The following is a 21,921-nucleotide window of genomic DNA, read 5'->3' on the forward strand; positions in this document are numbered from 1 at the left end:
TGATTCTGAGGTTCGTCAGGGGTGTGTTCTGCTCCTACTCTGTTCAATGCTTGTATGGACTGGGTGTTGGGCAAGGTCATGGGGTACAGCGACAGGGGGGCACCTTTAGTGAAGAAAGATTCATGGATCTTGACTTTGCTGACAATGCTGTGATCTTCGCGGAGTCAATGGAGGCTCTGATCGGGGTGCTTGAGAGACTGAGTGAGGAGTCTGATTGTCTGGGCTTTAATGACCTCTTGGGCTCGGCCATCAGCAGTGTGTATGTCTGCAGAGAGATTCTTGACCTCGTCGAGAGGTTTACTTACCTCATCAGTGACATTCTTTTTCTATGGAGTCTTTAGACAGATTAGCAGGCCATGGGGGGTCATGAGGTCGCTGGAAGAGGGGTGTGTGGCGCTCCCGATATCTCTGAAAGAGGACAAAGGTCCAAGTCTTTAGAGTCCTGGTGCTTCCTGTCTTGCTATATGGTTGCGAGACATAGACGCTATCCAGTGACCTGAAACAAAGACTGGATTCCTGTGTCTCTCCAGAAAATCCTTGGGTACCATTGGTTTGACTTTGTGTTGCTCATGGAGTCCCGAATGAGGCACATGACCTGAATTGTGAGGGAGCGTCAGTTACGGCCATGTGGCGCGTTTCCCCGAGGGTGACCCGTCTTGTAAGATCCTCATTGTTGGGGACCCAAGTGGCTGAACCAGGCCAAGGGGTCACCCACATGACACCTGGCTGCGGCAGATAGAGGGTCGTTTCCGGATGTTGAGACTGGACCATGTGTATGCCTGGGGGGTTCACCATGTAGTGAGTGTGGCAACGCACTGTACCGGTGCATGCTCCCCAACTTGACTTGTCTTGTACATTGTATTGTCTCTCTATTATAGTAAAAACATCTTCAAAGAAATCCTAGAAAAAAAATTGCTAAATATTATTAATGCTTTTAATTTATATGAAGAGATCCCTTAACTTTATCCCTCTCGTATTTTTTTCGTGTGTTATACTTCATTACAAAATTGTTTACATATGAAAATTATATCTGTATTGTTGTGTGTATATATATTTTGTTGTATTGTGTTTTATGCATGCATCGAACTTTTGCAATTCATAAACCAACATATATTAAAAAAAGTGTGTGCATCCATTATCGGGTCTGGAGCTGCCTGAACTCGAGTATAAACGGGCTTGTTCTGTCCGCGATCGTCATTCAATCTGAGCCCGGGTTTGTGCTGAGAAATGTACAAAAAAAATCGAGGATGTACGTTTCATAAGCAGTTTCCCTCAAGTAGCGTCTGCAACACGAACGGTGCACTGGAGACAATACTGATGCATTAAGTGGGGGGTAGCGACACTAATTGCCGGTTCGTCGAGTATTCATGTGCACGACTCGACATCTCGCATTCACTGCCTGTTTGAATCACGTGAACGCCGTACAAGAGTGTGGAGGGGGAAAATGATTGCGTTTTCATTTAAAAGAGCCAATACAACTTTAGGGACTTGTAGTCACACTCGGACTTCACAAAGCGGGGGCCTAAAAGGGCTCGACTCGTCTAAGATCGGATGGTGCGCTGGGTGTAACGGCAGGCCAGAAGCTCCTGTTACTACCTGATCGCGTGCATGCGTATTGTAACTGGTGCCGTCCGATCTGTTTTACGCATGTGTAAATTATTCACGGCTTGCGCGATGTCGCGGATTTACACCCCGCCAATGCTTAATGGAAAGAAGAAATAAGGGGGAATCGACGGCACCGCCCGGTCTGATCCGTACATGCGGATACACAACTGGTAGGATTTCTGTCAGGTTTGAACCACATTAATTGATCACAGAGGAGGATTTAATGATTTGAAGGCTAAATGCAAAAATGAATGGGGCTCTCATAAATCCCACTGATCCCACTTTTCCGTACTTAGTGTAAAGCAGGGCTGGGCAAACTTTTCTGGAAGTGTCATAAATTAATAATGACTCGTGCAGTGGGCCGTGTAAACTCTAGGTGTGTCTATGAACCCAGCTAAGCTAGCATGTGCGTTTATCTCACACATTCTTTTTCAAACTAGTGGTTTTAAAAAAATGGTTTGAATGATCAAAGTTTTCATTGAAGGTGATGTTCAAACACTTGATCAGTAACAGCAGCTTTATGGCATTGTCCTGGTCATGAACATCAAGCTGCTTGCTCCTGCACAAATGGTGACTATCAAATGAAAATGCTGGATGTCGCAATAATTTATTGCAAAAATCTGTTTATATGTTTGTAGACATGCCTTTTAAGTAATTTCATTTGTGAAAAGACCTGCACACAATTGAAACTGATGCTGCGTAATGCAGGTCGTATGACGGTCATAAAATATTACACATGCACAGTCCAAATTGGGCAGTGTCATAAACAAAAAATGAGTGAGCAGGGAGTGCATGCGCAATGCAAATCCGATGAGGACTCGTAAAATAAGCAGATATGGCAGCGACATGAATGTGAAATTTCTGCGTGAATCGGGGAGTGACATGTTCCTGGTGCAGTTTACAAAGTGGGCGTGGCTAAGCCTGCGCGGAGTTAAAGCCCCCCGCGTGTTCAAGCAAAAGCAGCACGACTGACGTCGCACAATCTGCACTTTTATACATATCTTTCCTTTGTTATAAAAACTTTACCCGTGAAGTTTGTACATTTACAATTTTCATAGGAAATATTTGAAAAATCTGCTCAATCATGATGCATTGCCTTGATCGCATTTTAAAATTGTCAGGTGTGACCCATCGAGACAGCTCAGCACAGTTCATGTGTTGGGTTTTCTACTTGCACAGCCCGGAATGAAATGTAATAAATTAAATATTGATTTTAAGATGAAGTTTAGTTTACTATGTTCTACTTTAATGACAAACTACAAGAATAAAGTCAGCATGTCGACTGTATTCTCAACATATAGTTTGTTTTTCATTCATCACTGTGGCCCTAATACGCTTCCGTATATTTCTGTTAACCGGAAGTGGTATTTTACCTTTTATTTTTCCTGCAGTGCGGGGCTTGATAGTTTGCTAAGATTTTAAATACTATTTTAATGTCATATCAGTCACTAAAGGAATGTCTTTCGTGGTGCTCCGTGGTGGTTTTATGTTCGATCGGGTGCTGTATCATTGGAGAGGTATTGCTGCAAAATTAGAGACCAAAAAAAAAAATCAACCGTCACGTTTATGATTTACATGTGCTCCGAGTGTCCTGACAGTTTTGGATATTTCACGGTATTTTTTGTTCGAGATAACAAGGCATTCCTTTAAGTTGTGCAATGACTTATAACCAAAATATATATATATATATTTTTTTTTACTAATGATCTGTTTATGAGGCACTCGAATTCTTTTTACAATTATTGCTTTCAGTCCTGTAACTGGATGTGTCCTAATCTTTTTTCAAATAAGAGTAAGTAAAATGTTATTAATTAAAAAAAGACCCAAAGTAAATTGAGGTACTCCCCGTATTTTTTAAAGAACGTTCATGGGTCTTTCGGGAACCAATTAACGGCTCCGGTATGGCATTTTGGCTCCTTCGTTTTAAATAACGGGGAGTTTGCCGGTCTGAAGGACCGCTGGGATATTCTCTTGTGGGTTTTAATGTGATTTTTGATATTCCTTCTATGGCTGGATATCCTGATTTTCTTTTTTTATTACGGTTATTTTATGTATGTATGTGTTTATTCATTTATTTAGGATTTCTGTAATTGCGCCCTTACCGCGATGATACTAACGTATGACCTTCCCGCACACTTAAATCTTATCATCTTCCTCCTCACTTGCCGTAGGCCCTTCTCGTCAATGAACTAACTACAATGCGCCCTTCCTGCAGAATGAGCAGGTGGCCAAGACTCCCAGAGGTCGCAGTGACATCTTTCAGTTCTGCGGTAAGTGTTTATCATTTGACAAGTCAAGCTCATTTATTTAAAGACGATTAGCAGTGAAGAAGGAGGAAAGAAACAGATGGCGCAGAGCGCCACCAAATCACACGTCCATCTGTATTCTATTCAGAAGTACAATATCGGTGTACAACACGATATACAAATGTTCATATTTATAGAAATGTGCAATGTAACTAAACAAACAATTGAAAAAGAGCATAGGGTGGTAAGAAGTTGCTTTATTTAATTTATAATCATAAATAATGCTCATCAATTTCCCCCCTTCTCTGTTGCGTAATTTAGCGATTTATACTGCAAAGTAAATGTAAACAACGGCAATTAGGATTTACTTTTGTGAGTTAAAAATTTACTAAAATGAGCAGGACACTTAAAACACGGAACGTTTTTTCATCCACCACCATAGAATCCCAAAGATGTTTTCATTTCTGCTAAAACGGGAAAAGGATGGAAGCTTTGGCTGTCAATCAACAAACAAATCATTGAACTTGTGTTACTATAAAGGCCTCAGAAGGCTGATGGTCCGCAGCCTCGATAACAGCAGCAGCAGCAGCAGTTCCTGTGTTTGATATTAAAGCTGCATCTGCTGAGCTCTCCTGATGGTCAGATAGCGTTAAATATTTCATAACAACCCTCTTTAGCTTTAACTAAGGCAACTAAGTGAATCACATCACTTCTCTGACTAAAGATGATAAACTGGAGAAAGAGAGCTTTAACAAAACTGCATCAGGTAGAAATAATTAATTACTTTATTGGGAGAAATAATATTTATATAATCCTGATCATCAGTAGTCAGTAAAGGTGAAGGAAGAAGAGGGGTATCTAAATAAGGCAGTGGGTTTGTGATCATCAGGACTACTCAGAATAATCTCGTCAGGTTGTTTAGGGTTAAATGTGTTTAGTCCTTCATGTGCAGTGAAGTAAATAACATGCACCCTGTGTTTCCATGGCTACTGCGAGCCCCTGAAGATTTTTGGTGTTAGGGGCTGACTGCTGCGTTACCGATTCACATTGTTTTAACACGTCTACAACTAATAACCGGATTAAAACTAAACCAACTCCTCGTTTGTGAGGAAACGCCTCGCAATGCAGTAATTTTAACGTACTTTGCTCTGTTTTTGTTTGTTTGCAGCACCGTCCTTACAATAAAAGAAAAAAAAAAAATACTTTTGTTAACTTACTGATTTGTTCCTCGGGTGCACAAATGAAGGGGCTGTGGGTTTGTCATGCTTGGAGTGAACGGGGTGGCACGTGTTTCCATGCAAAGCCTGGCGCCTTCTTTCTACTGGCGGCTCCCCTGCTTCTCCCATCCAGGCGATGCACCAGGGGAGTCGCCCAACCTGCAGCTGCCCTTCTTGTTCTAGTCAGTAGCCTTGTAGTCCCTGGCTTCGTAGGACTCTTCAGACTATGGCTTGGGTTTCCCAGCGACCAGGGAGCTCATGCTGGGGCTGCCACATCCCAAGCCTCCTGACTCCCGCTACCTTCTGGCAAGCCAACCGCCTTCTGGTCACTCCTGCTACTCCAAAGTGCTCAGCAAGAGTGACCACTTCTAGCTGCCCACTCCAAACCGCCGAGTGTCAGCCTAACACTTCCAAGGGGCTGTCCTCCCAGCTCTCTCTAGCAAGCCTGCCTTCACCCGCTTGCACGATGTGTTTTTCTCTCTTAACCTCCATTCACTTTCTTTTTCCCCCCTTTGCACTCGAGCTCCTCCTATATATTATGGGGATGTGGCTCAAGTGTGACGATTAGCAGCTCCCGGCTTCGGGACAATTCCTCACCTGTGCACTTAAGTGAGGAAATGCCCGCCTCACGTAGCGTCCCAGAACTGCTCCGGCCACACTACCACGCCCCCTCTATAGGCCGTGAGTGCGGCGATTGTCGATTTAAAACTGGGCTTTTCTTCTGAGCCCTGGATCCGCTACACCACAACACCTTTATACTTGTTACAGCTGTGTCTGCCTCCCATTTTGTCCCAGTGACTCTCGGTCCCGATACTTCATTTCCCAAAGTTCCCGCAAAAGCTTCTGATAGGGTCTCTGGGGTATGACAACGTTAATGTTACTGGACTGCACACAGCACACTGTTTTCTGCTTTGGATTGATTGTTTGGGCCCTGCGATGGAGTGCCAGTTTGCTTCTTTCTTCACATCCAGTGCTGCTGCGATGATCCCTGGCACATGAACCCCTAAACTGGGCTGATGAAATGTACCCCTCAGACCATGCAGAAGTAAAGGTAGAGTCAGAACTCTTGTTCAGTTTGCTTGACTTGATTTAAAGCTACAGTACATTTAACCTCTTCTTCAGCTGCCATCAGAAGACCTGAGCGCACACCTACATAATGTGACACTGAAAGCATCAGGCAACATGGTCTTTGCAATTAAAGGGGAAACTTCTATGAAATAATACATAATTTTTTATTTTTTTAAAAAGGTGAAAATAAGCTTTCATAGTTACACTATCCCCCTCACCCCCCATACCCAAGTAGAACAATTTACTGGAACAAAAATACCTAAGCATTATGTTACAGAGATCTCATTAAATAATGCACATTACTTTTAATTATTTTTATGTTTAATGTGTTAGGCCACCATTACTCATCAAAACTGGAGTAGTTTGGAGAGTTACATTTCAACTTTCCTTCCATTCCTTCATTCTCTATCCTCTCACTAACTTTGTCATGGCAGCTCCAGTGTAAGTGGTCCGGTTGCCATTAAGACTCCTGCTGTGCGGGAAATACTTGGCACATTCAGAACAGCCCTGAGGCTTCTTACCTCTGTGTGAATTCCTTTATGGTTATGAAGTCAACTGCTGATTGAAAAATCGCTTACCACCCTCATGACAACAATGAGAATCCAGAATAGAAATAAGTCTGAAGTGACCATGAAAATTACTTAATAGCGAGAATCCTTTACCACACTTACAGCAGCAGTAAGGATTTCCTTCAGTGTGAATCTATGAATGATTGGGCAGGCGGCTGTTATGGGACAATCATCTGGCACATTCACAACTGCAGCACAGTGTGACTTCTAAAGTGATTTTAAAGACAGTGGTTATGGGAGAATCCTTTTGCTAAATGGAGAACAGCATTATGACATCCCTCCAGTATGAAGTTGTTTATGCTGCCAAAATTATGGCTACTGTCAGGAAATTGTTTGCCACATTCAGAACAGAAATATGCCATTTCTCCAATGTGGATTCCTGCATGTCGTTTGAGACCAACACTGACAGAAAATCGTTTGCCACATTCAGAGCAGCCATAGGGCTTTTCTCCAGTGGATTCTTTTATGCATTTTGTCAGAAAATCATAATCCACAATCACAACAGCAATATAGATAGAAGGACAGATAGAGAAAGGCATTATATGATAGATAGATCTTTATTGTCATTGTCATTTTTGCAAAAGAACAATGAAATTGAAGGTGCAGGATTCTGTGTGAATTCTATTGTGGTACTCCTAAAAAAATCTTTTTTCACATTCAGCACAGGTATATGGCTTCTCCCCAGTATGAATCTGATTGTGCACACCAAGACTGCTACACATGCTAAATCTTTTGCCACATTCAGAACAGCAGTACAGCTTTCTCTCTTGGGGGATTGATTTCTCAAGAACGGTTTAACCTGCTTACTTTTCAGGACAGGATTGAACCTCCCTTGTGAATCCTGAAGTGTGTTTGTTTTTCTGGAGTGATTTTTGCACGGCTACTGTTGTTATTTTCTTAGGTTTGCTTCCAGTGCTCAGTGTAGTACTTTGTATTGTTTCTAATAGTGCATCCTTCTGTAATTCAAATGGAGTGATGTTGATGGGTGAGGCATTCAGATTGGCCTGGAAATTTTTTTTTTTTTAATAATGCCTATTGATCCCAGCACCACTGGTACAATCTCAGTAGTTCTATTCCACATCTCCAGTATGAAATCTTATGTGTGCCTGAAGCTTGCTGTTAAAGAAGTAACCTTTCCCACACTCAACACATTCAAATGGCTTTTCTCTAGTATGGATTATTTTATGGATTGACAAACTGGAACTGTCAGAAAAACATTTTCCACATTCAGAACAGCAATATGATTTTTCTCCTGTGTGGATTCTGTTGTGTTTCTGGAGATTGGACTTCACAGAAAATCATTTGCCACAATCTAAGCAAGAATATGACTTCTCCCTAGTATGAATCCTTGTGTGACTCTGAAGATCGTTAATCTGGCTAAACCTTTTGCCACATTCAGCACAGCCATATGGCTTTTCTCCAGTGTGGATTCTCTTATGGGTTGACAGACTGGAACTGTCAGAAAATCGTTTTCCACATTCAGAACAGCAATATGACTTTTCTCCTGTGTGGATTCTGTTGTGTTTCTGGAGATTGGACTTGACAGAAAATCGTTTGCCACATTCTAAGCAAGAATATGACTTCTCCCCAGTATGAATCCTTGTGTGACTCTGAAGATCACTACTCCGGATAAATCCTTTACCACATTCAGAACAGCAATATGGCCTTTCTCCAGTATGAATTTTTGTGTGACGCTGAAGACTGCTAATCTGGCTAAATCTTTTGCCACATTCAGAACAGCAATACGGCTTCTCTCCAGTGTGAATTCTTGTGTGACGTTGAAGACTGCTAATCTGGCTAAATCTTTTGCCACATTCAGAACAATAATATCTCTTTTCTCCAGTATGATTTCTTGTGTGACTCTGCAGATTGCTACGCTTGGTAAATCTTTTGCCACATTCAGAACAGCAAAAAGGCTTTTCTCCAGTATGAATTCTTGTGTGTGTCTGAAGCTTGCTGTTATGGAGGAAACTTTTGCCACATTCGGAACAGCAATATGGCTTTGGCTTTGAATGAACTGACTTGTTATCTTTACAGTCAGACTTGTTTTTCAAAGTTTCTCCACATTCTTGACCAGTGCACAAAGCCTCTTGATCCGTGTTATGTCCTTGTTCTTGGTCAGTTTTGACAGCTTCTCTCACAGCAAGAGAATTACACTGGAAAGAGACCATTGCCAAATTTTCTGATCCTCTTGTTGATATCTTCATCTTCTCTTTGTCCTGTTTCTGTTCCAGTTTGCACTCAAGAAAGGGCTGAGCAGGTGAAGATGGGGAGAAGCGGATATTCACACATAAATCTGCAATGAAACAAAGAATTGAAATATTTTTAAATAAATAAAACTTTAACATGAGGTAGGTAGCACAATGGTTGGCGTCTCTGGCTCAGCCATCAGTTCCATTCCTAGGGTAGTCTGAGTGCTTATGAACGTGAGACTTGGCTGATTAAGTCTTGGTTGAATAAGCCTTGTTTTCAAATCAAAGGCCCAGTCAATTTCACAGAAGCAAAGTCTTAACCATCACCTCAAAATTTTCTTAGGCAATCCATTAATTTTGTGCACTGTTGTAAAATGTAAGCCGCCCAGACATCAGATCACTGTGAGGACTGAAAGATGCATGGAGGAGAGTGCAGTACCTGTAGGTTGAGTATTTTTGACTTGAAGTGTGAATCTGATGGGATGAATAGTGTGTCATGGGACAAAAGAACATACAACAGAGACACTGGAGGTCTTTTCAGCAACTGAACAAGACATATCACTTGATCTGTAATAACAGAAAGAAAATGTGTCTGTTATTAAGAATGTGAGAGTGTCTATGAGACAATGTATAGGAGACCAATGACCAAGTACATTACTGTTCTGAGTTTCTACATTGGACAATTAAATATCAATATTCAAATATAAAAGCTTCTCTTTGACTTGCCCAGCTTGGTTGTAAATGTACTAGTTTATAATGGCCGATTGTCAGCTCTCAAACACTTCAAACAATACTGTGACAAGTGAAAACTGCATCCAAGAACATTTTTCAGAATTTCCAGAATATCTGATTATATACAGACATATATCACGCATTTAGCAATCTGTTATGATGCCAACAAGGTGTAGAATTGAGCTGTGCTTAACCTGGAAATTCAAATAGAAGCACAGGAAACCTGTGTCAGGGATGCCAGGGGCCATGACCCGGCCGGGACGACGGGAAGGACCGGATCACATGGGGGGTTGCCTTTCGGGTTGCTTTGGGGGCCACGGGTACAGGGCATGGAAGCCCTACCCTGTAGGGGCTTGTGGTCACCGCCAGGAGGCGCCCCAATGCCTTGGGGACCTGTTACCCCAGCACTTCCGCCACACCAGGAAGTGTTGGGGGGAAGATTTATGACGGCACCCGGAGAGCAGTCGGGAAGACAGCCGGCACTTCCGCCACGCTGGGGCATGGCCAGAGGAGGAATGCCGGGAACACCTGGTGCTCATCCGGGTACCATATAAAAGGGGCCGTCTCCATTCATTCGAGGCTAGAGTCGGGTGGAAGGAGGACGAGGCAAGAGGAGCTGTGGAGGCGGCCCGAAGACAAGGCATTGTGGCCAGGACTGTGTGTTATTTGGGGTATTGTGCACCTTGAACTGGGTCTTAGTGACCATTGAACTGGGTCTGAATGACCAATCATTGTAAATAAACGTGTGGTGGTTTGATAAACAACATGTCCGCCTGTCTGTGTCTGGGCCAAGTTCACACCTGCAATGACAGGCAGGAAAACCAACTGCAAACAAAACCCAAGGAAGAGACAAAATCATAAAGATGAAAACTAGCAAGGATCAAAAATCAGGAATCACATAACAGAGTTCTTTACAGGTATCCACAAAGTTGGAGAGAGAATTTTTCATGATTGAATTCAATTATGGATTTTATACGGTCATGGCAATGACAACATCCACTGAGAATACCGGGGGCATGCTACTAGAAACCTTCTGTTGCACTTAGCAATGAAGCCACAGAATGGTTAGCACTGTTAGCAAAATGTAAGTAGTGTTGTGATAAAATAAATTATTTATATTATTATATCATTATTTTTTATTTAATTATTATATATTATTATAATCACATTATTTACTTTTAATTAATTGCTATCTGTATTCAAGACACAACCAAAAAAGGAAGCTGCAACTTCTGCCCCAGGTGTGGTGACCCAATGTCACTCCTCCTGATTAGTTTGCCCTGCTCACAATGGCTGACTGGCCACACACATGAATGTCATTTATAAGGACTGCCCTGTGCTCTGATGTGATGATGAGCGATTGGGGTTTTACATAGCTGGTCTTACAGAAAATGGTATTCTTAAAATTGGTCATCTCTCTGTACAACCAACATGTTGGAAAAGATAAGTTAGAAGATAGATTCATTTTGTTACTCAGAAGACATCAGCAAAAGAGTGTGCAACAACCCAGGCGGTTATGGGTAAAAGAAATCCACGTTATTAAACATCGATAAACTTGGCAAATGAGCAGAACCCACGATTCTCAGTATGCAATTGAGTGATGCATCGACTGCCCTGGATGCATTTTAAATACAAATAGATTTTAAATTATAAAGATATCTGATGCAATGTCATATATTGATTTCTTTATCCGTCCACTCCTTGTTCATAAATAATTTGCATCCATTAAATGTGAAATAGAACAGAATGTCATTTGAATGACTACATAACTGATGGAAGGTTTAGTTTTCCGTCCATCCATTTTCCAACCTGCTGAATCTGAACACACGGTCACGGGGGTCTGCTGGAGCCAATCCCAGCCAACACAGGGCACAAGGCAGGAACCAATCCTGGGCAGGGTGCCAACCCACCACAGGACACACACCACACACTAGGGACAATTTAGGATCGCCACTCCACCTAACCTGCATGTCTTTGGACTGTGGGAGGAAACCCACGCAGACATGGAAAGAACATACAAACTCCACACAGGGAGGAGAAGCAAACCCGGGTCTCCTAACTGCGAGGCAGCAGCGCTACCACTGTGCCACCGTGCCGCCCAGGTTTAGTTTTATTTCCTATAATTTGAAGTTCTAATGAAGCATTCTGGACACTTTGTTAAATTCTAAAGCCATGGGTAGAAATGCTTGTGTTGATTTAATTAGTAAAATTTTAGCCTAAAGAAACATAACTGGTATATGTTGAAAGCTTTTGGATAACAAGTTAAGATATGTTAGTATGTAAATTTCCAGAGGATTCCTGCTGATCAAAGTAACATTTGAAATAATTTTAGGAACTTTATGTGGGAAATGATTACAATATATTTTACATGAATTACCCCGCTAGCGTTAGAGAAAGTCAAATATGAATTTCTTTTGTAAAGGATTTAAAATCAGAGATTGCACATATTTGAAGAATATTATGAAATTAGGAAAAGGGAATGTGAAGCCTCTCTGCTTTAGTTCATTTTTGTTCTCCTCTCTAACAGAATTAGGAATTCACCGGTCCAGAGTGTGGAAGAGACCACTGGCATTGCGTTGCCATCCATTAACGGATACAGTGAACAGAGAGACAAACTAATTTATACGTTGCTTAATTTCTGATGGAGCCTCTATAGAACATGGCTCTTTAAGTAATAAACTTCACACCACTCTGCCTTCTCTCTTTTTTGTTTTCCATCCCTGGACGTATTTTTGTTTTCTTTAAGAGAGTTACATTATGACATTCGGCTCTTAATCAAGTTGTTGTACAGTGGTGTGAAAAACTATTTGCCCCCTTGCTGATTTCTTATTCTTTTGCATGTTTGTCACACAAAATGTTTCTGATCATCAAACACATTTAACCATTAGTCAAATATAACACAAGTAAACACAAAATGCAGTTTTTAAATGATGGTTTTTATTATTTAGGGAGAAAAAATCCAAACCTACATGGCCCTGTGTGAAAAAGTAATTGCCCCCTGAACCTAATAACTGGTTAGGCCACCCTTAGCAGCAATACCTGCAATCAAGCGTTTGTGATAACTTGCAATGAGTCTTTTACAGCGCTCTGGAGGAATTGTGGCCCACTCATCTTTGCAGAATTGATGTAATTCAGCTTTATTGGAGGGTTTTCTAGCATGAAGCGCCTTTTTAAGGTCATGCCATAGCATCTCAATTGGATTCAGGTCAGGACTTTGACTAGGCCACTTCAAAGTCTTCATTTATATGGTTTTTATTATTTAGGGAGAAAAAAAATCCAAACCTACATGGCCCTGTGTGAAAAAGTAATTGCCCCCTTGTTCAAAAACAACCTAACTGTGGTGTATCACACCTGAGTTCAATTTCCGTAGCCACCCCCAGGCCTGATTACTGCCACTCCTGTTTCAATCAAGAAATCACTTCAATAGGAGCTGCCTGACACAGAGAAGTAGACCAAAAGCACCTCAAAAGCTAGACATCATGCCAAGATCCAAAGAAATTCAGGAACAAATGAGAACAGAAGTCATTGAGATCTATTAGTCTGGTAAAGGTTATAAAGCCATTTCTAAAGCTTTGGGACTCCAGCAAACCACAGTGAGAGCCATTATCCACAAATGGCAAAAACATGGAACAGTGGTGAACCTTCCCAGGAGTGGCCGGCCGACCAAAATTACCCCAAGAGTGCAGAGACGACTCATCCGAGAGGTCACAAAAGACCCCAGGACAACGTCTAAAGAACTGCAGGCCTCACTTGCCTCAATTAAGGTCAGTGTTCACGACTCCACCATAAGAAAGAGACTGGCCTGCAAAAACGACCTGCATGGCAGATTTCCAAGACGCAAACCACTGTTAAGCAAAAAGAACATTAGGGCTCGTCTGAATTTTGCTAAGAAACATCTCAATGATTGCCAAGACTTTTGGGAAAATACCTTGTGGACTGATGAGACAAAAGTTGAACGTTTTGGAAGGCAAATGTCCCATTACATCTGGCATAAAAGGAACACAGCACTTCAGAAAAAGAACATCATACCAACAGTAAAATATGGTGGTGGTAGTGTGATGGTCTGGGGTTGTTTTGCTGCTTCAGGACCTGGAAGGCTTGCTGTGATAGATGGAACCATGAATTCTACTGTCTACTAAAAAATCCTGAAGGAGAATGTCCGGCCATCTGTTCGTCAACTCAAGCTGAAGCGATCTTGGGTGCTGCAACAGGACAATGACCCAAAACACACCAGCAAATCCACCTCTGAATGGCTGAAGAAAAACAAAATGAAGACTTTGGAGTGGCCTCGTCAAAGTCCTGACCTGAATCCAATTGAGATGCTATGGCATGACCTTAAAAAGGCGGTTCATGCTAGAAAACCCTCAAATAAAGCTGAATGACAACAATTCTGCAAAGATGAGTGGGCCAAAATTCCTCCAGAGCGCTGTAAAAGACTCATTGCAAGTTATCGCAAACGCTTGATTGCAGTTATTGCTGCTGAGGGTGGCCCAACCAGTTATTAGGTTCAGGGGGCAATTACTTTTTCACACAGGGCTATGTAGGTTTGGATTTTTTTCTCCCTAAATAATAAAAACCATCATTTAAAAACTGCATTTTGTGTTTACTTGTGTTATATTTGACTAATGGTTAAATGTGTTTGATGATCAGAAACATTTTGTGGGACAAACATGCAAAAGAATAAGAAATCAGGAAGGGGGCAAATAGTTTTTCACACCACTGTATTTACGCGATTGGTTTCAGGGTTCTTACTGCCCGATACTCTTCTTTTTCCATATTTCCTATAAAAATAAAATAGTAATAGGAAAACTAACATAAGTGTCAATGGCTGGGGATTTTATGATAGGCTATAGTAAATTAATTTTAATTTTAGTTTTTGAGGCTAAACAGCAAAAGTTATGTACCGAAGGTACTGTGTCTCTCCAGAGAATCTCTGGGTACCGCTGGTTTGACTTTGTGTTGCTCATGGAGTCCTGAATGAGACACGTGACCTGCATTGTGAGGGAGAGTCCGTTACAGCAGGACGGCCATATGGGGCGATTCCTCAAGGATGATCGTCATTGTTGAGGATCCGAGCAGCTGGACCACACCAAGGGGGCACCCACGTAAAACCTGGTTGTGGCAGATAGATAGAGGGTCATTTCTGGGATGGTGGGACTGAACCGCGTGTCTGACTGTGGGTTCACTAACAGGAATCCCGAGCTATTTCATTGTGTGGCAGGTGCGGCCACACGCTGTACCAGTGCATACTCCTCAACCTGACCTGACCTGACCTGACCGGTTATGTGGCAATAATTTGAATATTGTGAAACCAATTGAATGCTTTTCCCTTGGTATATGTTAAGATTGACTTTATTTTTGTGATGATTTACTTGATACATTGGATATAATTTGAACTGAGTGGACTTTGCAACAACAGCCAAATTGTATATAATGGAACTGCTTTTCAATTAAGAATTTATTTTGAGTATAACCGACAAATTGAATTGAAAGTTGAACATTGTGCTTATCACCATTTCAGAATTCATTTTTGAATGTTAAAAAGAAATTGGCCAAAAGACAAGCAGAGACTGGATAAAATGACAATTTGTTTTAATGTCAGCATTACTGTTAACAAAAGGTGCCCCCAAGAAACAGGCCTAACACCTCATCAGACATTATTTTTGTGATCCACACGTTAACAAAGTATTGCAATACTGACTAATATTGAGCTAAACATGTGTACCTGCAGGTAAAAGCTGCTTTTCCGAGCACACCAGAGGTAATAGCACTTGATTTTGAACCTGGAGATTGGGCTGTGATAAAGGACTGCAGACAAATAAATCATCCAACTCCAAGGAGAAACCAGACTTGTTAGGCCGGGTCCAAGCCACAGATTAGGTGGACTACTGGACCTCCGTTATTACAACGTACTTCAGTTCCAGTCCAAGGGACCATAATGGGTCCCTGCCCACTGCAACTCACCTGTGCTGGTGACCGTTGATGTCAAAAGATCATTGTGGGTCCTGAATTGTAGATGGCACATCGGATCAAGAGTTTCGGATATTAACCTCCTTTGCTTTGGGGTTTTGGACCCCGAGACCCGATTATCATATTAAACCTCCATTACAGAAGACATTTTTGTCACATTCTAATATCTGTTTTTCTACAGCAACATCTTTCAAAAAGGATTTGAACCGTGGCATGATCACTGATACAGGAGGTTAATTAGCTGTAGGCACAAAAAAGCAACATGTATTTATTAAATATACAGTACTACTGTTTTATCAATGGAAATACTATAGAATTATTGTGAATTTAAATTGTTTTGGGTTTAACCTGTGCAACAACTGGCATGATAGATAGAGGGTGGTCCAGATCTAATTATGCAGATCCAGATCATCTGGATGACTTTGATTTATGCAGGGACGATTCTTCATGATTTTCTATGTAATAAACTTAAGTTATAGCATAATGAAAACTGCATAATTAGATCTGGACCACCAGATAGGTAGGTAGATAGATAGATACCTAACTCAGGCGCCGCCGTGAGTGGCAGCCTGTCCAGCAGCTCTGTGTACGACTTTATCTTTCTACCTTTTTCTCTCTCTCTCTCTCTGATCACTTCTACCACTTTCTTTTATGTGGACTCATTCCCTGGACACTTATTACTACTTGTGAATTTCCCCTTGGGATTATTAAAGTATCTGTCTACATACATACATAATTAATCCCCACTCACGGTGACGCCTAACTAGTATATTGTAACACCGACAAGCAGTATATATTATAACTGAATAGCTTAGAGAATGTGACTTCTATAACATGGTCAGTAATTACAGATACAGTCATGGCCGAAATTGTAGGCACCCCTGGAATTATTCCAGAAAATGCACCATTTCTCCCAGAAAATTGTTGCAGTTCCAAATGTTTTGGTATAAACACATTTATTTCCTTTATGTGCATTGGAACAACACAAAAAAGCAGAGAAAAAAAAAAAGCCAAATCTGACATCATGTCACATAAAACTCAAAAACCGGGCTGGACAAAATTATTGGCACCTTTTTCCAAATTGTGGGTAAATTATTTTATTTCAAGCATATGATACTCGTTTGAACTCACCTGTGGCCAGAAACAGGTGCTGGCAATATAGCAATCACACCTGAAGCCAGTTAAAATGGAGACATGTTGACTCAACCTTTCTGTTGTGTGTCTGAGTGGGCCACACTAAGCATGGAGAACAGAAAGAAGAGCAGAGAATTGTCTGAGGACTTGTAGCCTTGAGATTGTTCATATTTTTCCACAAGTCCATCTCCAGAGATCTTCATTTTCCTTTGTCCGCTGTGCGCAACATAATCAACAAGTTCACAACACATGGCACTGTAGCTAATCTCCCTGGACGTGGATGGAAGACAAAAATTGATAAAAGACTGCAATGAAGGACAGTATGAATGGTGGATAAACAGCCCAATCATCTTCAAAACATATTCAAGCTGTTCTGCAGACTCAGGGTGCGACAGTGTCAGCTCAAACTATCAGTCGACATCTGAACGAAATGAAACGCTATGGCAGGAGGGCCAGGAGGACCCTACTGCTGACACAGAAACATAAAATAGCCAGACTGGAGTTTGCCAAAATGTACTTGAGGAAGGCAAAATCCTTCTGGGCAAACATCTTGTGGACAGATGAGACCAAGGTAGAGCTTTATGGTAAAGCTCATCATTCTACTGTTTACAGAAAACGGAATGAGGCCTACAAAGAAAAGATCAACACAGTACAGAGCATATGGAAAGTATTCCCAGCGCCTCATTTTTTCCACATTTTGTTATGTTACAGCCTTATTCCAAAATGGATTAAATTCATTTTTTTCCTTTAGAATTCTACACACAACACCCCATAATGACAACGTGAAAAAAGTTTACTTGTGGTCTTTGCAAATTTATTAAAAATAAAAAAACTGAGAAATCCCATGTCCATAAGTATTCACAGCCTTTGCTCAATACTTTGTCGATGCACCTTTGGCAGCAATTCCAGCCTCAAGTCTTTTTGAATATGAAGCCACAAGCTTGGCACTCCTATCCTTGGCCAGTTTCGCCCATTCCTCTTTGCAGCACCTCTCAAGCTCCATCAGGTTGGATGGGAAGCGTCGGTGCACAGCCATTTTAAGATCTCTCCAGAGATGTTCAATCCGATTCAAGTCTGGGCTCTGGCTGGGCCACTCAAGGACATTCACAGAGTTGTCCTGAAGCCACTCCTTTGATATCTTGGCTGTGTGCTTAGGGTCGTTGTCCTGCTGAAAGATGAACCGTCGCCCCAGTCTGAGGTCAAGAGCGCTCTGGAGCAGGTTTTCATCCAGGATGTCTCTGTACATTTCTGTAGTCATCTTTCCCTTTATCCTGACTAGTCTCCCAGTTCCTGCCCCCCAAAGCATGATGCTGCCACCACCATGCTTCACTGTAGGGATGGTATTGGCCTGGTGATGAGCGGTGCCTGGTTTCCTCCAAACATGATGCCTGGCATTCACACCAAAGAGTTCAATCTTTGTCTCCTCAGACCAGAGAATTTTGTTTCTCATGGTCTGAGAGTCCTTCAGGTGCCTTTTGACAAACTCCAGGTGGGCTGCCATGTGCCTTTTACTAAGGAGTGGCTTCCGTCTGGCCACTCTACCATACAGACCTGATTGGTGGATTGCTGCAGAGATGGTTATCATTCTGGAAGGTTCTCCTCTCTCCACAGAGGACCTCTGGAGCTCTGACAGAGTGACCATCGTGTTCTTGGTCACCTCCCTGACTAAGGCCCTTCTCCCCGATTGCTCAGTTTAGATGGCCGGCCAGCTCTAGAAAGAGTCCTGGTGGTTTCGAACATCTTCTACTTACAGATGATGGAGGCCACTGTGCTCATTGGGACCTTCAAAGCAGCAGAACTGTTTCTGTTACTTTTTCCAGATTTGTGCCTTGAGACAATCCTGTCTCTGAGGTCACCAGACAATTCCTTTGACTTCATGCTTGGTTTGTGCTCTGACATGAACTGTCAACTGTGGGACCTTCTATAGACAGGTGTGTGCCTTTCCAAATCATGTCACATCAACTGAATTTACCACAGGTGGACTCCAATGAAGCTGCAGAAACATCTCAAGGATGATCAGGGGAAACAGGATGGACCTGAGCTCAATTTGGAGCTTCATGACAAAGACTGTGAACACTTATGTACAGGTGCTTTCTTAGTGTTTTTATTTTTAATAAATTTGCAAAAACCTCAAGTAAACGTTTTTCACGTTGTTATTATGGGGTGTTGTGTGTAGAATTCTGACGATAAAATGAATTTGATCCATTTTGGAATAAGGCTGAAACATAACAAAATGTGGAAAAAATGATGCGCTGTGAATACTTTCTGGATGCACTGTATATTTTATATATATACACACACACACACACACACAGGGGGGTCCTCAGGTTACAACGTTTCAACATACATTTTGTGTTTACAACGCTCACTTCCATAAAAACTTAAAAAAAATTGAGACATGAGAAGGAATAAAGGTAAGGATTTTCATTTCATTTTTTCTGTTACTACAGTACAGTATATTTATGTCCTTGTCTTTTTTCTCAGGCTTGATATTTGTGTTTTTATGTTCTAGATTATGATTTTGCAAATGTGTTAAGATAGGTAAGTGACTTAGGCTAGAGTGTGTTTCAACTTACACCAAAATTCGGGTTGCATCACTGTTGTAGGAACGGTACTGTGTCGTAACCCGAGGACCCCCTGTATGGATGGATGGATGTATATTTATATACATCCATCCATTTATATATGTATAGATAGATGTTCACATGCTCTTTGTACTGAAGAAGAGGATCTTTGTGTCCCTGAAACACGTTAGCCGTGCTTTCTTAACATTATGGATATTTGAAGTCTGTTCACTCGGGTGAAACGTTACTTAGCCACTGATGAAGAGCTGATCTGGATAAGTAGGTTTACAAAACAGATGGAGAGATAGTTGTGGAATCACATCTCATACTGTGTCAATGTGAAGATAAATGAGACAGAAAAAGCAGACAGATGTTGGATTTTATATATAGAGAGAGATGTACATAGCATCCCATAATATGCCGTCAGTCCCATCAGCCTTACATTTAAAGTAACAGATGACTCAAGTTATTTCAATACGTTGGTGATGTGCAAAACAATTGTTTTTAGTGATTCGATTCATTTTGTTCTGTTCACCCAAATGATTTGATTCGTTCACTTCAAAAACAACAAGTTATATTGTAGTTTAAAATCTACAAATCTGTAAACAACTGTGACCACCAAACAATATAAACAATGTAAAAAGCAAGCAACAAAATAAATCATTCACTCATAATAATAATAAAAAAAAATCAAATGTTATAACCTAGAGAAAGGAACATAACGTGAGTGCTTGTATCTTGTGTGACTAAATAAAATTTATTTTAATTTTGGATTAATCTCCCTCAATTTCCTTCTTTTATACCCCGTCCTTTGTGATGTAATCTCCCATACATATATCATCAGTGACCTGAACGGAGATTCACTGTACTGCAGTTTGTGAGTGAACTTGCAGTGGTTCTCCAGACCAGTAGGGGCGTACTGGTTCATTCTGTCAGTCAGTATGCTGAGGGAGTCAATCAGAGTGAACCAGTCAATGGGAGGTGCTTGGCGTCACGTAACAAGTCACTCATTGGCTAGCTGGCGCCATGACTGTTTTGCTGAAACGGTTTACTGAAGACAGCAGCCATTTAAGTGAAGCCAAGATGGCGGCTCCGGACTGTTATGGAGTGCAATATCAAACTAGCATGCACTGCACATACCTCAAAAAGATTTGTTCTTTAATATCATTGTATCAGAACGTTCGTTCAGAGACCAAGAAAAGAACAAAAGCATTAGTTCACTCATTCGTTGCACATCACTACCATAGGCACAGTCTGAGTAGCGGCCGTAGTTCAAATAATTCACTAGGTGCCTAAACCTTTTCATTACATTTGTAGCGTGCAGGAATATCGGGTTTGCTTTTGGCGCTACATAAGCTTCAAAATGGTCACAATATGTTTGTAATTTCTTTGTGTCATCTGACGTAGATGTCACCAGTCCACTGCAGGAAGGAACTACACTTTTCAAGTCTTGAAATGGGCCCGTGAACATTTGCTCTTCGTTCGCCACAAGTCTGACAAATCGACTCAATCCCCGTCCATTTGAGGTAAAAGAACCCGGTGACATCCATTTTTTCACCGAGTGTTTGAGATTTACTTAACATCTGAATATTATTATTGAACACCTCTTTCCAGCCTCTCTTTGCTTTTATTTCTTTATCTTTTCCTTTTGCTTCTTGCTGACCAAAATTACAAAAGGGACAGATGGCCAAATAATTTAAATCTGATATACACAAATTCTTGTCATTTTCAATAGGCAGTTTAGCCTTTAATGTTTTACCATTTTGTAACAAACAAAACAGAACCATTTAAATGATTTTCAAACAATATTAGATATGCTTAAAAAAGGTGGTGTCAAACAACCATATTTCAAAAGATTTATATTAAACAATTCTTTTACAATTTTGTAATTACTACAGAGGATTAATTTAAATGAGAATTCAGTCACATTAGATATGCTAACACTAACTTGTCTGCACCTTCTGTTTCTCATCCATGGCGAGTTTCCTGACCTCTCAATCCACAACACTCCCCTAAACTTCATCTTCATCTGGGACAGAGACACCTAACAGGTGACACTTCGTGCCCTCGGTCACCAGCTGTGACTTGCACGGATCCTCTTTAGTGGAACTGAAATGCACCCGGCTTGTTAATTTCAGCGAGTCTTACTTGCTGTTGTCCGATAGGAGACACTAGCTCCTTGGAACTACAGTGGAACCTCGAGATACGAACAGCTCTGTATACAAGAAATTCAAGACACAAGGAAAGTATGAGCAAAAAATTCGGATCTAAATACGAGCATTGGCTCACGTAACGAGCCACAAGCCAGGCTGTGGGTATGCGTGACGCGTTTCTTAATCCGCCTCGACTCGGGGATTCACCCAAGCTGACGCTGCCAGCCCGTCAGCTCACTCAGTGTTCTTTGTTCGCCCGTAGCGTGAAGATCCACGTGTTTGTGCGCTTGTGATTTCATTGCTTCGCTGTAGCAGTTCGCTGTATAAGCGTATCCAAAAATATTGCGGACATGCAGACGGAGAATAGGAGATGATTGCCCTCAAGAGGAGTACTAGGGTGTTGTACTGTGTTAGCCATTATGAATGTAGAGAAAGTTAAATGACACCTTTATTGGCTAACTAAAAGATTAC

At 41.4% G+C, this 21,921-nt stretch overlaps 1 protein-coding gene across 1 annotated transcript in view; it reads right to left on the minus strand.

Moving 5' to 3' along the window:
• Positions 1 to 6,240: 6,240 nt before the first annotated feature.
• Positions 6,241 to 21,921, minus strand: part of LOC120528183 (zinc finger protein 501-like) — a 29,884-nt gene continuing 14,203 nt past the window's right edge. Inside the window, exon 3 of the mRNA XM_039752268.1 lies at positions 6,241 to 9,001. Coding sequence (XP_039608202.1) covers positions 8,004 to 9,001 — 998 coding nt within the window. The 3' untranslated portion in view covers positions 6,241 to 8,003. The remainder of the gene's footprint in view (positions 9,002 to 21,921) is intronic.

The sequence above is a fragment of the Polypterus senegalus genome, chromosome 4 (assembly GCF_016835505.1).
Source record: "Polypterus senegalus isolate Bchr_013 chromosome 4, ASM1683550v1, whole genome shotgun sequence".
NCBI classification, from domain to species: domain Eukaryota; kingdom Metazoa; phylum Chordata; class Cladistia; order Polypteriformes; family Polypteridae; genus Polypterus; species Polypterus senegalus.